This window comes from Nyctereutes procyonoides, unplaced genomic scaffold, assembly GCF_905146905.1.
Source record: "Nyctereutes procyonoides isolate TBG_1078 unplaced genomic scaffold, NYPRO_anot_genome, whole genome shotgun sequence".
Classification (NCBI taxonomy): Eukaryota; Metazoa; Chordata; class Mammalia; order Carnivora; family Canidae; genus Nyctereutes; species Nyctereutes procyonoides.
The window spans coordinates 21,169,624-21,186,321 of NW_026575140.1; the positions used below are offsets into that span (position 1 = coordinate 21,169,624).

The following is a 16,698-nucleotide window of genomic DNA, read 5'->3' on the forward strand; positions in this document are numbered from 1 at the left end:
AACCACCAGTCTACTTTGTCTCCGTGGACCTGCCCGTTTTGGACACTTTGTATACCTAAAGTCATACAATATGTGTCCTTTTTGTGTCTGACTACTTTCACTTAGCCTAATGCTTTCCAGGTTCATCCATGCTGTAGCATAAGATAAATCTGACAATTCACAGATTGCCAGGGGATTAAATTCATTTGTTCCACAAATACTCAATACTGAGCACCTACTATGTACCAGTCCCGGGGCCCAGCCGGGAATTAAACCGACTGTAAACTCTGTCCTGGAGGGTTTCTAGCGGGGGAGAGAGACAATAAGCCAAATGAATAAGAAAGTGGTTTGTAATATTCGAGGGTGCTAAGAGTAAGAGCGCAAAGCTGGAGGTGGGCAGAGCGGGGGCGGGAGTGGGGGGGGTGGCGTGACCCTACCTGGAGGGGTCGGCGGACGCCTCACCTGAGCGTGAGCGCAGCGTTCGGCAGGGCTAAGACTGGGAGCGGGAGGGAGCCGGGAGGCCACCGCGCGACCCCTCTCAGCACTCGGGTCAGTACCAGCGGGAGTTTCCAGGTGCAAGCCTGGGGGGCCCCGCGTGCCGGGGAGCCAGCTGGGTGACAGAGGGGGGCTGCGGCCCAGGGTGGGAGTCCTGACGACCCCGCGCACGGCCCCCTCCCGCGCTGCCTCTCCCCCCGGCGCGCCGCCCCCCACCACCGCGCGCCGCCCCCCAGCTTCGGCCCGGCTCGCCATTCCCCGCTCCCGGCCGCGCGCGCCGCCCCCTCCCTCCCTCCCCACGCACCGCTCCGGGCCCCCACCCCCCGCGCCCTCCCCTCCCCTCCCCGCCCTACCGACGCACCGCCCCCGGTCCCCTCCCCCCGCCCCCCACCGCCCCCCCCCCCCCGGCGCACTCCCGCCGCCCCCGCCCCTCCCCCCGCGCCGGCTCCCGGCCGCCTCCCCGCCGCCTCCCCCTGCGCGGCCCCCACCTCCGGAGCGCAGGCCCCGCCTCGGCGCCGCCTTGAGCCCACCTCCTCGCGGCAGCCGCCATTGGCCGCGCGCGCCGCCTCCGCCCTCGGCCTCGCACTTCCTGGCGAAGCCATGGCTGCGCAGCCGGCCGGTCCCGGGGCTCCGGCGACCCGGCCCCGCCGCCGCGCCCGCCCGGTGCCGCCGCCGCCGCCGGGGCTCCCCGCGCCGCTGCCGTAGCGCGCCCTGCAGGTGGGCCTCCGCGCGCCGTCGGGTCGGGGCCGGGGGCTGGGCGGGCGCCTGGAGGGCCCCCAACCCCGCGAGCGGCGACCCCGGCCGCGCCACCCGTACCCCCTCCGCGCCCCTGGGCGCTGGGGGCGCGCGGCGGGAGGGGGACCGCAGGTGAGCCAGGTGCGGCCTGCGCGGCCCGGCCCGCGCGGCCCAGGTGAGTGTCTCTGCGTCCCGCCGCGGCCGCCGGCCCGGCCGCGACCCGCCTCCGCCTCCCTCCGCCTCCCTCCGCCTCCTCGCTGCCGGCTCGAGCCTGCCCGGCGGCCGTTGTGCGGGCGGTTCGGCCCGGGGCGCGGGTGCGGGCGCGGGCGCGGGCGGGCAGGCGGGCGCGGCGGCCCCGAGACCCGCGGCTGGTGAGTGGCGGCGGGCGTCCGAGTCCCTTTCCCGATCGCTGAGGACCGCTGGGTTCAGGGTAGAAATCGGGAAGCAGCTCCGGGAACAGGCTCCCTGGGGACCCTCCGTCCGGACGTCTCCTCTGTTCCCCTGTTTACTAAAAGACCCTTTAACGCGGGGCTGGGGATCGCCCCTGCCCGTGCAGAGATGGCCCTGACCCCTGCGTCCGCCCCCAGGAAGCACAGGAGGCGGCTGGCACCCAGCGCTCGCTCCTGTGCACCTTGGCCACAGACCACTTGCCCTGAGACAAAAGGGAGCTTCCACCAGGGGGAAACTCTCTCAAGAAATCTTGGCCTAGAAAAGAAAGCTTTTCAGCGCTGAGAGCAGACCTGAGCCCTGACTGGCTGCAGGGGTGGTGGAGAGAGGGGGACTTGCTGCTTTCTGGAGTGTGACCTTGGGCAGACCTGTCTACCACCTGAGCCTGGGCATCAGGGAGGATGGTGGCACCTGTCTCAGGCACTGCATGAATATGGGTCTCCTGCCCTTCCCTCCTGAACCCCCTAGCAGCCCCCAGGACAGTCAGAAGGAACAGGGGTAGCTCCAGCTGGCCTTTGTCACAAAGTTGCTAGTTTGTCAGAAATCTCGGTGATGTTCTTTCCTTTCCCCCAGGAGCTGGGCGGGATGGGTTGTGCCCAGAGTACTCCCGTGGGAATACTGGAGGCACCCCCCACCCCTGTGTGACACCCGGTATCTATGACACAGTGCTTATTTCTTGTGATACTGCTCTTTATTAGCCTGGGCTGTTTGTTCAGTAGGTAACAAATTGACTCTTCTCAACTCAGCAGGAGAGGAAAGTTCCTCCTGAAACCCAGTATGTGACTGGTGCCCCCATAGCTAGCTAGTGTGGTCCTTCCTCGGTGCTCCCATCCTCCCAGGTTCCCTAAAGCCTGGCTCTGTGCTATTATTAGTGAGTTAGTTGGCATTTCAAAGCTGGAAGAAACTTTAACATGGCCTGATACACCAGCCCATCCCATAGATGTGATTACAAGGTCTAGGGAGGTGAACATAAGCATTCGTTTTTGTTTGTTTGTTTGTTTGTTTTTTAAGATTTTATTTATTGATGAGAGACACAGAGAAAGAGGCAGACACATAGGCAGAAAATAAGCAGGCTCCCTGAGAGCAGGGAGCCTGATGCAGGACTCGATCCCAGGACCCCAGGATCACAACCAGAGCCAAAGGCAGAGGCTCAACCACTGAGCCACCCAGACATCCCTATTATTATTATTATTTTAATGACCAGGCGTGGTAGCTTAGGGATCGAAAGCAAGGAAGCCTTCCTGGGTTGCAGTCCCAACTCTGCTGCTCCTTCCTGATTGTGTGACGCTGGGCAAGTGACCACATCTCTATCTGCCTCCTCCTCTATAAACTGAGCAGAAAGACAATGCTGGCCTCCTGGGGGTTTTGTGGAGACTAAATCAGTGAAGACACAGGAACGCACTTAAAGGAAAGCCGTGTCTAGAATGGTACTGTATTTTATACGTGGCAGTTTATCCCTGCATCACTTCCTTGCCTTCATCATGATATTTTAAAAGTAAGAAACCTTTACATACTGAGCTACATTCAGCAGAGCTTCCTGGTAAAGGGCCAGCATCTGCCTCTTTGAAGCTGGATGGGCTCAGGTTTGATTCCCAGCCATTAACTAGCTCTGTGACCTGGATCCCAGCATCCTCATCTGTACAGTGGGATGTGACCTTAGTCTGGCTGAGCAGTTGCGGGGCTGAGATGAGATCGCATATATGAATCCCTCAGCCAGGCTCCTGGGTCATAGTCTGGGCTTGGAAATAACTGTTGTAATTTTGATCTAGCCAAAGGCTTCAAAGAAGAAGACTTCCTTGGGATCAAACATCAAAAGGCAGATATTTATAGGAGGTGGACTGAAAGACATGATGTCAGGTTTTAGTTCACAAATGAACAGCGTTAGGTGTTCTGATTCTAAGCTGATTTTTAAAATCCACATACGAGAGTTCTTGACAGTGTACAGTCTTTTCTCCCTCTTTCCTTCACGTGACTGTTTGCACGCTGGTTGTCATTGACGTCTGCCAGCAGAGCTGTGATTCATGAATGGTCTAGGGTTTATTATTCACACACTCAGAGATCCTGTTCTTGTCTTAGGGCTGCGGTCTCTCTTATGATGGAGGGAAGCCGACAGACGCGAGTGTCACGGCCGTACAAGATCAGCGAATCATCCAAGGTCAGTGAGTGGTCGGTCACTCGCCACCTGTGTAGGTTGCCTGGGAGTGTGCTGTTTTTCTGATGAGTTGTTTTCCTAACGTACAGACTGCTTTTCAGTTCTTGGCAGTAGTGTTAACCTCCTTGATGAACGGAGAGGTAACACGGGCATGGAATGGAAGACATCCTCAACTCAGAGGGAGGGGCGACACCTTGGCTCATTTGTTCTCTGCCCTCAACTTGAGGAGGTGGATAGGATGGAAGAAAAGCCACGGGATTTCTGTCCCCACTTGGGGACACGTCCTTTGACAAGCCAGTGGCTGACCTCATGGTGGGAGCAACGTGTTGCATACCTGGTTGTTTAAGGACCCAGAGTCATCCCCTAGTCGTGACTTTCTGGGATTGGAGGAGGAAGTGAGGGTGGGTTCCCCAGGGCTAGGCTGTCAAACTGTGCCTCACTGGTCACATTGGGATCACCCCGGGGGGTGGGGGGGGGTTCCTAATTAGAAATGCATATGCTCCGCCCAGCCCCAGACCTGCTAAATTAAAATCTGAGAGCAGGACCTGGGAATCTATACCTTCAGCAGACTCTTCAGGGGACTCAGAGCAGCCTGTCGCCCAAGCTACTGGAAATAAGGACCGGGGAACCAATTTGCAGGACAGGCCCTGTTTACACCTGTCCATCTATAAATGTAAATAAATACTAATAACAGCCTGTTTTCCTTAAAAGTGGCCCTTTTGGAGATGAAATTTTATGGTTATCTTAGATCATGCATTTTCAATGGAGCCAGTATTGCCCCCTTGGGGGCAAAACTGGTCTTGGGGGTACAGAAAGCCCTTTTCTGTGATGAGAGCATGGCTATACCTACAGTTCATGCACAGATATACGGAATATACGTGGTGTTAAAATTTCATGGGAACTCTTAGGAAAAAATATTTTAAGAGAAGATTGAAAAAAAAAAAAGATTAAGGAATACCACTGTAGATAAGGGGAGTTGTGAGCAGCCTGTAGATTTGAGGGGAGAGGAGGGACAGAGGTTCTACAGATGTGCATAAAGGAAACTGGGGTATAGTTTGCAAGAGAGGTTGGTTCTCCAGAGAAACGGGCTCCTGTTTCCATCTGAGTTACAGAGAAGGCGCTTGCCAAGCCCAGCTTTATCTGCTGTGAAAACCCAGAGAGGTCTAGCGGCTGTCTCAAAGAGGCTTTGTTTCGGACCCTGGCTGCAGAGACAGTGTAGCTTTCTCAGTGTGATAGCGCTAGAAATCTTTGTCCCTTACAGCAGCCGCACTCTGAGTTTGTTTCTGTCTGAACCTAGCCCTTGGTTAGATTGTATTTATGTTTCCACTTTTTTACCTTTTAAAAGCCCAAATGGTAAGCATATCCTCGATTTCCTAGCTGTTAAATACATCCATATAGCCAGTACCAAGATTACAAAAGAATATTACCAGAACCCTGGTCCCAGGCTCCAGCTTCAGGACTGGAGTTTTGCCTGCCCTTGAACTTAATGTAAATGGGACCAGAGGTGGATACACCCAGGTGCCTGGCTCCTCTCACCGATTAGTATGGTTGGTGTTCACTCCTGTTGGTGTGTGTAGTGGGAAGTAGTTCCTTCTCAGTGCACTAGAGTCTTCTATCGTGTAATGGCCACTCTTTGTTTATCTGCTCTGAAATGTCTTCATCCATTTTGATGGTGAATTTTTTTTTTTTTTAATGAAATACGCCATAACTGCTGTATTCTGGCTAAGGTTAGCTGCTGAGTGCCTGTGTTCCTTCACCCACCTTGCCTCGCCTCTGATGAAGGCACTAAAGTAGGAAATAAATGAATGAACAGGTTTAATACCATCAAAGAATGTTGGGGTTGGGGCTTCTAAATTATAGGAAATGCTGTGAGACTGTTACTAATGTCCCTTTGAGAAAGCACGTTTGTCTAAGTTTTCACCTTTGCAGCTACACTGAAATAACCAGGAAAGGGTTGTAATTAGAGACCCAGGTGAAGACTGAAGCATGCGTACTTAGCATGGAGACCCAGTTTTAGAAAGAGTGGCTGCCCTTCTCCCTGCCCTGGCTCACTGGAGCAGATGGTCCCCTCTGCAGCTGTCATCTGGGGCTGTCCCCACCCTTCACCCCCCCGCAGGGGTCTGTTTCTCTTTTTACACTGCAGATGAGGGTCCTGTGTACACCCATTTAAGTGTGGTGGTTCCACATTCCCCCCAGCTTAGAGCCAGCCAGGGGCCCAGGACGGGCAGATCACACACTAGGTGCCCCTCGCTTCTCAGGACTTTGAACCTTTGCTATCGTGAGGTAGCCTGCTGCCGTAGTGCTCTCATACTCCCTCCCTTCAGTCCACATGCCAGAGTGAGGGGCCCCAAGCCAGAGTGTACTGGAGCCCAGACCATTTCTGCTTAATTAGAAGCCCAAACTAGGCCAGCCTGGCTCTCGCTGCCAGTAACCAGAATAGATGGAGAGATCCATGTCAGGGACCTCTGAGAAACCATCCTGTAACATAAGAGCTGAAGAGCCTGGGTCTCGGCACTTGGAAGGGAAGGAAGCTTTGGGCACTATCTGTCTGGTGTCCTCATCAGAGTGTGAGAACGTCGCCTGCACTTGTGATCTAGATGAGGTGATTGGTGTTGGAAGTGGCCAGACCAGAGGGGACCAGAGGGAAATAAATACCACAATCACAAATGTGTTGGAGGCAGAAAGCAAAGAAGGTGATGTAACCCATGCAATAGGGCACAGGTGAAGAAGTGACCTAGAAGGAACCCGGGGACCTACTGGGGCCTCAGCCCATCTCCCCCCACCTACACCACTTCTCCTTGCGGGCTTAGAGCCCATCCAGCCCTTTCCTCAGACGTCTTCAAGTAGGCCAACAACCTCGTGGATGTGTTTGGACAGTCTCTGTCTCCCTGTGCTGAATTTCGTGGTGTTTCCAATGCAGATAAATCAAGCAGCATGCAGATCCTCAACGCCCAGAGCCTAATCTGTCTTCCAAGGATGGAGGAACTGGTGTCTTGGTCTGGCAGGTCTTTGCATTCTCCAAAACACATGGCAGGTGTACAGCCCTCAATAAATGTCTCACCCAGCCTGAATTGCTTGAGTTGATTCTTTTAATTTTTCATATTAATTGATTTAATTCCAGTGCTGTATGGCAATTAAGTTTCAGTTCTGGAATCAGACCTAGCTTTAAATTTCAGGCCTGGGGATCCCTGGGTGGCTCAGTGGTTTAGTGCCTGTCTTCGGCCCAGGGAGTGATCCTGGAGGCCTGGGATCAAGTCCCACATCGGGCTCCCTGCATGGAGCCTGCTTCTCCCTCTGCCTGTGTCTCTGCCTTTCTCTCTTTCTCTGTGCCTCTCATGAATAAATAAAATCTTTTAAAAAATATATAAGCATTACATTAAAAAAAATAAAAAATAAAAAATAAATAAACTCCAGGCCTGCCACTCAGTCACTGTGGGACTTTGGGCAAGTTTCCTAGTCTCCAAACCTCAGTATTTGTCATCTGGGAAATGGGCATGGTAACAGACCTTCCCTTGAAGAGTCATTGTAACCCTTGAATGGGAGCGCATATCCAGGGCACAGTGCAGGATGCATGTAAGCCCTGCCCTGGGAAAAAGATCATGTTCCTGCGCATTTTGTGATTTCTTTCTCTTAATCTCAGCAATGACTAGGGAGGCCCTGTTTCTGAAAGTAGGAGCCCCAGAGCACCTTTGTCTAGATGCATTGCAGAGTGTCTGGGACCTGCCACATCCCTGGACCCATTGGTAGAAATGGGATCCTCTGTAGCATGCCTGGGGGCTGAGCACTTTCTGAGACCCAGAGAGAGCAGTGTGAGGCCTTGGAACTCCAGCTCTCCTGGGGCCAGCTCCGTGTCACATTCTGTCTCCTTAACCCCCTTCCTCAGTGGTAAATGCCCGCATCCTCATTCATGAGGCCAGAGAAAGGGGGCTGAGAGGCTTCTTGTGGCTTTCCCAAGGTCACACAGCTAGTGAGTAGCAGAGCTGGGATTCAAACCAGATTCTGTGAGTGTAGAGGCTGCACCTGAGCAACTTCACCGTCCTGAAAGGATGGCAGTTTTTAAACCTATTTGCTCAGGATCCACAGTAAGAAGGAAAGGGAGCAGGGAGAGGAGAAAGAAAACTTTGAGCAATTCTATTCTAGAAAGAAGAGAGGAAGGAAGGATGAGAGGAAGAGAAAGTAAGTCTTTAGGAATTGTATTTATAAAGAAGGAAAGTAGGGGTAGGTAGGAAGGGAGATGGTAGGTTAGATTTTCTTTTTAAAGGCTTTTTTTTTTTTTTTAAGTAATCTCTACACCCACCTTGGGGCTCGAACCCACAACCCTGAGATAAGAGTCTCAGGCTCCTCCATCTGAGCCAGCCAGGCTCTGCTTTAGGATTTGCATTTAGGATCTACAATACACACAGGAACACCCTTATTTCCTGCACTGCCATCTGACCCACTATCCCCTGATATCCTCTGTTCTCTTTCGTTGTATTATATTTATGTGCTAGTGCTGGGGCAGGAGATTGACCCCAGGACCCTGCTGTGGGGCACAGGGCTGGGTGGGAGAGGGGATTGGCATGCTTCAGCAGTCCTTGCCCCCCCCCAGCCCTCTGTGAGCCAACCCCTGAGCCGTGCTCTCTGCCACAGGTGTACCGCTGGGCCGACCACTCGACCACGGTGCTGCAGCGGCTGAATGAGCAGCGCCTCCGCGGGCTTTTCTGTGACATTGTCCTGGTGGCAGACGAGCAGCGCGTGCCAGCCCACCGCAACCTACTGGCCGTGTGCAGCGACTACTTCAACTCCATGTTCACCATCGGCATGCGTGAGGCCTTCCAGAAGGAGGTGGAGCTGATTGGCGCCTCTTACATCGGGCTCAAGGCTGTGGTGGACTTCCTGTACGGCGGGGAGCTGGCGCTGGACGGCGGCAACATCGACTACATCCTGGAGACGGCCCACCTGCTGCAGATCTGGACGGCGGTGGACTTCTGCTGTGAGTACCTGGAGCAGGAGGTGAGCGAGGACAACTACCTGTACCTGCAGGAGCTGGCCTCCATCTATAGCCTCAAGCGGCTCGACGCCTTCATCGATGGTTTCATCCTGAGCCGCTTTGGCACGCTGTCCTTCACGCCCGACTTCCTGCAGAACATCTCCATGCAGAAGCTCTGCGTCTACCTGAGCAGCAGTGAGGTGCAGCGGGAATGCGAGCATGACCTTCTGCAGGCAGCTCTGCAGTGGCTGACGCAGCAGCCCGAGCGCGAGGCCCATGCCTACCAGGTGCTGGAGAACATCCACTTCCCGCTCATCCCCAAGAACGACCTGCTGCACCGCGTCAAGCCGGCCGTGTGTTCACTGCTGCCGCGGGAGGCCAACTGCGAGGGCTTCATCGAGGAGGCCGTGTGCTACCACAACAGCCTGGCAGCCCAGCCAGTCATGCAGACCAAGCGCACGGCACTGCGCACCAACGAGGAGCGCCTGCTGTTCGTGGGTGGCGAGGTCTCCGAGCGGTGTCTGGAGCTTAGTGATGACACCTGCTACCTGGACGCCAAGAGCGAGCAGTGGGTCAAGGAGACGCCCCTGCCAGCCCGGCGGAGCCACCACTGTGTCGCTGTGCTGGGGGGCTTCATCTTCATCGCTGGTGGCAGCTTCTCACGGGACAATGGAGGGGATGCAGCGTCCAATCTTCTTTATAGGTATGACCCCCGCTGTAAACAGTGGATCAAGGTGAGATTAAAGCCAGATTATTTCTTTATTCTTGAGGACTTTTGGTCTCTTAGCCTAGCCCCGACTGCCCCCCTTCTCTCAGGCCTTGGCCGCTGTCTTGCTTCTGCACAAGGTGTGACGATAAAGTTATGAGCCACGTGGTTCATGCCTGCACCCTGACCAGAGTGAGTGCAATAGAACTTTCCACGGCAGTAGAAATGTTGTACACCTGTGCTGTCCGCCATCCTAGCCTCCAGCCACGTGTGGTGATCAAGCACTTGAAATGTGGCCAGTGGCACTGAAACACTGAGTTCTCGATATTATTTCATCTTTACTAATTTATGTCTGAAAGTAAATGGCCACACGAGCTAATGGCTGCTGCTGGGTGGTGCCGGCCTAGAGATTTGACCCAGGGTTCAAACGTTGTTCCCCTGTCTCAGAGTCTCCCTGGAGCTCTCTTTTTTGGAAGGGTTTGGAGCTCGTTTACGGAGGTCACAAAGGCTCACACCTGGTGGTAGCTGTGGCCCTTTGGCAGGTGTGGCAAATTCTGGGAAGCATGAGTCTTGGCGCCAGACCCGAGTCCACACCCGAGCTTGGCTAGGTTGGAGCTGGGGATTTCAGACTGCTTCCTCACTCTCCAAGTTTTGGCTCCCGCCTCTAGAAACGGGGTGGGGAGGGTATTGACATTCTGAAGTGAGGGGCTGTAGCTCATGGTGGTTGGCCGACACCTGGCATAGACAAGGTGGCTCTTTTCCTCACAAAAGCCTCCCCAGGCCACCACCCTAAAAAACCGGTCTGTCTTTATACTCACACCTCAGTGTTTTTACTTAACTTGATCAGGCTTTATTTTTTTTGAGCACAAAACTCAGAATGGACTCCAATGACCTTTCTGTTTTATTCTCAAAAACTAAAAAGCGCCCTCTAAAGTGTAAGTCCCACCACTAGAAAGAGGCTCCCAGCTTTGGAGCTTTGTGGCCGTGGCAGCTAAAGGTATGGTCTCCTCCGGGACTGTGTTCATTTCTGTGTTCTGCCTGAATTATTTTTTAAAAACTGGGGCGGGGTCTTCTGGTTTTTAGTTTCCCATTGATTGCTGTCCACACGATAATGTTAATAGGGTCTGATGTGGGGAGGAGCGAAAGGAAGATGGATTTTTATTCCGGGAAACCACTAAACTGGCAATTCTGAACTGTACTGTGGAACTCGAGTCCACAAGGTCAGCCACATGGCCAGCCATGTGGCCAAACAAGTTAGGGGAACTATGTTCTCGATCCCCTTCTTGGGGACTTGCAACACCTCAAGGGTCTTGCAAGCTCTGAGAAGTCTCATCTCAAGAGCCCCTCTTTCTCTGAGTTTGACTTCCTTCTCCCAAACACACTTGGCCGCTGCTTGACCTTCCTGGGCTGTGTGTTCCGGAGGATGCATTTGGGAACTCAGTGCTAGATGTTGATGTTGTCTGAGTATTGAGAAGGGAAGGTACAGGTGTCCCGCCTCCACAGGTGGCCTCCATGAACCAGCGCCGTGTGGATTTCTACCTGGCCTCCATTGAAGACATGCTGGTGGCCGTTGGTGGCCGGAATGAGAATGGAGCTCTTTCTTCGGTGGAGACTTACAGCCCCAAGACCGACTCCTGGTCCTATGTGGCCGGCTTGCCAAGGTGATTGGGGGTGGTTTGTCATGAACTCCTCAAATGTGATGACTTTGTTCACCTCATTTTCTAGATTTTTTGGTCTCTAATTCCAGGGGGAAGAAAATCTCCTGGCTTGTAAATAACCATGGGTAGACCGTGGGGGCAGAGGGCGTGGTGATGACGAGTCAGGGCACTGGTTTTAGACCATCCAGGCACAAGAGTCAGCTCTGCTGCTAAGGCAAATGTCCCCCAGTTTCTGAGCCTGTTTACTTCCAGAGTTTCAGGGAGAGAGTATTCAGCAGATAGTAAGGCTTTCCCTAGAAATGTCTCTGAGTGTGGGCCTGGGTTCAAGAGATGATGGATCTGTGAGCTGAGCCAGCATTTTCACTCTGCTCTCTTACTTCATCTGTATAGCAGACATGGTAACACTTGCCCCATAGGGCTGTCAGTGTGATATGTTCCTTAGGAGCACCCTCCCACCCACAGCACCCAGCACCTGGGGAGTGCCCTGGGGCTCGGAGCTCCTCAGTCTCCCTGCATTGAGGTATGCACTTGGGACCACTGCTCATCATCCTGGATCTAGCAGAAGGTGCTTGCTGTTTATTTTGCCAGTCCCTCGATAGTTGAACCTGCAAGCACGCTTCGTGAACCAGTCTTATGGTGGAATGCAGGCAGCTGTCTTGCATGTGTCCCCAGGAGCTAGAAGGACATGTGATGTAAGCATTAGATTGTGAATTCCGGTCCTGTTGCTACCCTCTTCGAGTAGAGGTTCCAGGAAGTGGATGGAGTAACATCTCTGACAATAGGCATAGTGGTTCCCAAATGGCACGCACCATCCCTGGGCCAGGAGTGACGAGTCCCTTGAGGCTCACGGTGACCTGGTGGGGTGGAGGTAGGCGCCCATATAATTTGTCTCCCAAATCCAGATGGCAGTGAACAGGGAAGGTTAACAGTGTAAATACTGACCATTTCATAGGCAGACCAAGACCTTTGATCTCCCTGGGTTTAGAAGTGTTTTTTATCCTCCCATTTCGCAGATGGAGAAGGGAGCCTTAACGGTAGTAGTAAGAGTATCTGCTGCTCTTTCTCTGGGCCAGCTGGTGGGACTTCCATCCCTAAATACTCCTAACAACCCTAGTTTTATCTTTCTCAATGAGCCTGAGGTGTACAAGGTTGGAGTAGACATAGCCCGAAATGCTGTGATCACCAGTGGGTGCATGAGCCTGCAGCCTGACCTGAGAGCGGAGGCGCTACGCGGTGCCTCCTGGCTCCCTGGGGCTGCCCTCCCAGACATTCCCCACCTGCAGCCACTGCCCACCTCCCTTGTGACCTGCTCTGCACTTAGGTTTTGTAATTTTCTTTTTTGTATTTATACAAACTGCACTTTTCAGAGAAAATTGAAAATCGAGCAGAAAGTATAAATTGTTCCTGTAGACCTTCTCAGAGCATATTTCCCCCCATTGTTAACATCTCGAAGTAGCCACGCTATGTTTGTTACAACTGATGCACCCAAGTGGCCACGTTGCCCTAAAGGAGGCCCACGCTGAGGGCTCGCTGTCCATGCTGTATGTTCCGTGGTTCGGGACAGATGTGTGGGGACGCTCATCCACCCTTCCTTACAGTGTCAGAGTAGTTCCACGGCCCTAAGAATCCCTTGTACTCCTCCTGTTCATCCCACCCTCAACACAGGCTCCCCCCATCCTGCACCCTTGAATATTTCACCATCCCTGTAGTCTTTTCCAGAATGTCATGGAGTTGGAATTGTACTTTGTTTCCTTCCCTTTGCTTTATAATTGGATCAGGTACCTGTGTGTGCCTCAATCCCACAGTGTCCTTGTTTTCAGCTCTTATAGGAAGGATCAGCCCCACAGTCACTGCCACTCCCAAACTGGGGGAGAGCGGAGGTGGGGCTGGGCCCAGGTGGTGTGACTGCTGAGCTGCATACACATTTACTGCACCCTCCACCCCAACCCCGACTCTGCCGTTCTTACCAGCGACAGCTGCTGACCAGTGTGCATGTGGTCTCATCAGATTCCCACAGCCCCCAAGATTGCAGGTTGTCCCCCTTTCACAGGGGAGAAGCACAAAGCCTCGGCGCCAGCCTTGCATGGCCTTGAGCTCCCTGTCTGTCTCTGTCTGTCCCGCCGTCTCCCCGCAGGTTCACCTACGGCCATGCAGGGACCATCTACAAAGACTTCGTGTACATCTCTGGAGGCCACGACTACCAGATTGGCCCCTACCGCAAGAACCTGCTATGCTACGACCACCGAACAGACGTGTGGGAGGAGCGGCGGCCCATGACCACGGCGCGCGGCTGGCACAGCATGTGCAGCCTGGAAGACAGCATCTACTCCATCGGCGGCAGCGACGACAGCATCGAGTCCATGGAGCGCTTCGACGTGCTGGGTGTCGAGGCCTACAGCCCGCAGTGCAACCAGTGGACCCGCGTGGCACCGCTGCTGCATGCCAACAGCGAGTCAGGAGTGGCCGTGTGGGAGGGCCGCATCTACATCCTGGGCGGCTACAGCTGGGAGAACACAGCCTTCTCCAAGACGGTGCAGGTGTACGACCGTGAGAAAGACAAGTGGAGCAAAGGCGTCGACCTGCCCAAGGCCATTGCTGGTGTGTCCGCCTGCGTGTGTGCCCTGAGGCCACGGCTGGAGGACAAGAAGAAGAAGGGCAAGGGCAAGAGGCACCAGGACCGGGGCCAGTGACCGCCCTTCTCCCCGCCCCCTTCCCCACAACCCTGTCCCGCCTGCACCTGCGCCTGGCTGGGCTCCGCTCCCTGCCCCCACCCGCCGGAGCGTCTCCACCAGCCACGACTTCGCAGCATCCTGGAACCATGATGGACTTCTTAGCAGCTTTTTTTTTACTTTTATGATTCTTGGTCTTTCTATGATATCACAGTAACTGATTAAATATTCTATATAATTTTACATATCATCTTGCTTGAATAATTAAACCCGGGCCCAGGCAGGAAATATCCCCTTGTATCTGTGTGAGGCTTCCTCCCTCATTATGAGTCCCTGAGGGTGCCCTGAGAGTCTCCAAGGGCAGAGGATATGCAGAAAGTTTTGTAAGTAAAATGAGGGGGCTTGGTGGGACAGTTCCCATCCCCAGTCCCCGCCTCCCTCAACTTGGCTGATCTTTTAAACATACAGATTCCTGGGCCCCACCTCAGAATTATCCGTCCTAAAACTACCAGGAGCAGGGGCGGAGGGGGTGGTGCCTGGAAACTATAACCAGTTCCCAGGATGACAGCATGAGCCACCTTTGGCAATCCTGGGCAACGTCATGTGCTTTTGTGTTTATGTTTGGGGACACAGAGACCCCGGCAGGGTGAGTGGGTTGCCCACTCCCTGGACAGTCAGGCAAGACCTGAAACTTCTCACCAGAAGATGTTCCCACCAGGATTTCCTGAAACAGTGACTGTTGTTTCTGAATAGTCCCATTTTCCTGATTGGTTATCTTCCTGGGTTCTGAAAGGGTCTAGGTAATCAAGGAACTTAAAAAAAGGGGGGGGCATGAAGCTCTTACATTTTTCTGTTATTTGTGCTCTTTTGTTGTTCCCCCCCCCCCGAACTCACTTCCTTATGCTACCGACATACTGAGCCCCCAAAATCTATGTTTGCTTCTCAGGAAAGAAAAAGTGGGCATCCTAGAATTTGCCGTTGTTTTCTCTGGCTTGGCTCCACGAAGCCCTCAAGAGCACCTCCATGAGCAAGCCGAGCACAATGTGCTCCTGAAGGAGGATGTCAGGTACCCCCCTTCCCCCCCCCCCCCGCCCAACTCAGCCGTCTGCTGCTAAGTCGTTTTGTCGTCTGCTGAGCAAATTCTTCACCAAGTCCTAGCTGTTCCTCACTCATCGAGCAGTTGGTCAAACCCACTGCCTCCCAGGGCTCAGCGAGCTAATTCAGTACATATAAGCTATTAACGTGTGTTTGGCACCTCCTTTTGCCATGTGTGAGCGCCGTGCGCTGATCTCTGTAGGAACCCCTAGCAGCATGTGCCCTCAGAGGCCAGCTGGGGACTCCTGCCCCAGCTGCTGTGGACACAGGGACGAGGGAGGTGTTCGTGATCTCCATTTTGACAAAGATCACATAGCAGAGAACACTTCAAGATCTCTTGTTAACCTTGATATTAGACTATGAATCCCAGTTAACTTATTTACTTTTTTTTTTTAAAACTATCTCTTTACTGTACTTCTTTTTCTTTCCTTTAAGGGATTACTGTGATTTTGAGTGGAGGGGGCGTTGAAAGCTTCAGTACCTAAATCCTTGCCCTCTGTTGTCAGCAGAGCAAGGGTTCTGCTGACTGAGCTAGCTTGTGCACATGGAAGTCCCTAGAGGTTCTGCAAGGCATGCCAACAATCAAACCAAAAATCCTCTTGGAGCTCTACAATACTTGAGTGTATTAAAGGCTCTGAGAAGTCCTGAGGTAACTTAGCAGTTAACTTTCTGTCAATCCAGCATTTCCAAACTTCATTGAGCCTGCAACTTTTTTTTGGTCTCATACCTTGTCCAGCCCTCCACAAACCACGTTTTGCAGAACTTCTGCCAACTTTGGTATAGCTTACCCTCTTCCTATTCCAGGAAAGATTTTATTATTAGAGGACCCATTAGAAGGCATGGTACCTGTGGTCTAAGTCACAAAGAGGTGGTTGTTGAATCAGAGTCTGGGGACAGGTGGGGAAAAGCACACAGATTCCATGTGTACTTTGGGGAGCAGGATGGCTTTGACCTGGGGAAGAGGAGAGCCTTCAGTGTTTAGCCGAAGCCAGCCATTGTATTTTTGACTACCGTGACCTATCCCCAGATACGGGTGCAGTGCTGGTCGATATTCAAATTTTCTTGTGCCTTGTGGATTCCATACCATGTCCTGCACCTCATACTTTGTGGTGTCACTCCTGCCACTGTGAAGGCAGTTTGTCATTTATGTGGCTTGGAATCTAATATCGTTAGGGCTCTTTTAAAGGTAAGGTTGATGAGTTTCTTCTCATGGATGAGCTTCAAATAACTGGAGGTGGTTTCCCCATGCTAAGAAAGGTTTTTGAGCTTATCTGTGTTGATGGAAAGGAACATTGTGACTGGTGAGCAGCATTTGCACCGTGATGGGACCCATGATGGGTATCTGCTGCCCATGTTGTTATGGCAATCGCTCTGCTGTGCTGTCCAACTGAGGATGGAAGGAAATGCTTCTTAACCCAGATGGGCAGAACTTGGGGCTGTACTCTTGGAGGTGGCCATTTGAACTGAAGAATCCTGGTAGTGGTTTCCAAGCCCAGTGACAAAGATTGGGTTCTTACGGGCCATCATCTTGAGACGCAACAGCACCATTTGCTGCCTTTGAGAACTTTGAGAACACCCAAATCATTTCTTTTGATCTTTCAGAATAAGCAGAGTGGGCTTTCATTCAGGATTTATTTTTCTCTCACTTTTAAAGAACTAGAGTTGTAGCTTCGCATCCATTGTATGCTTGGAGTTTGATCGTCACCCAAGTTGGAGCCCTGTTTGCTTAAGACATAAATGTAATACCAGAAGGGAGGAGACTAGAAAGCTGGGGAGTCCTTGATACTTAGAGT

The 16,698-nt window shown here is 53.0% G+C and overlaps 1 protein-coding gene across 2 annotated transcripts; it reads left to right on the forward strand.

Annotated features, from left to right (window-relative positions):
* Positions 1-1,123: 1,123 nt before the first annotated feature.
* Positions 1,124-14,053, forward strand: KLHL36 (kelch like family member 36). 2 transcript variants are annotated; one of them, XM_055306060.1, is made up of 5 exons: positions 1,124-1,191; positions 3,733-3,811; positions 8,438-9,511; positions 10,987-11,144; positions 13,276-14,053. In XM_055306060.1, exons 2-5 carry the CDS (start codon positions 3,749-3,751, stop codon positions 13,829-13,831), a joined length of 1,851 nt encoding a protein of 616 aa, XP_055162035.1. In that variant the 5' UTR covers positions 1,124-1,191; positions 3,733-3,748; the 3' UTR covers positions 13,832-14,053. The 2 variants fall into 2 exon arrangements, with proteins under 2 accessions (XP_055162035.1, XP_055162036.1); XM_055306061.1 differs by lacking the exon at positions 1,124-1,191 and adding an exon at positions 1,208-1,384.
* Positions 14,054-16,698: the final 2,645 nt, after the last annotated feature.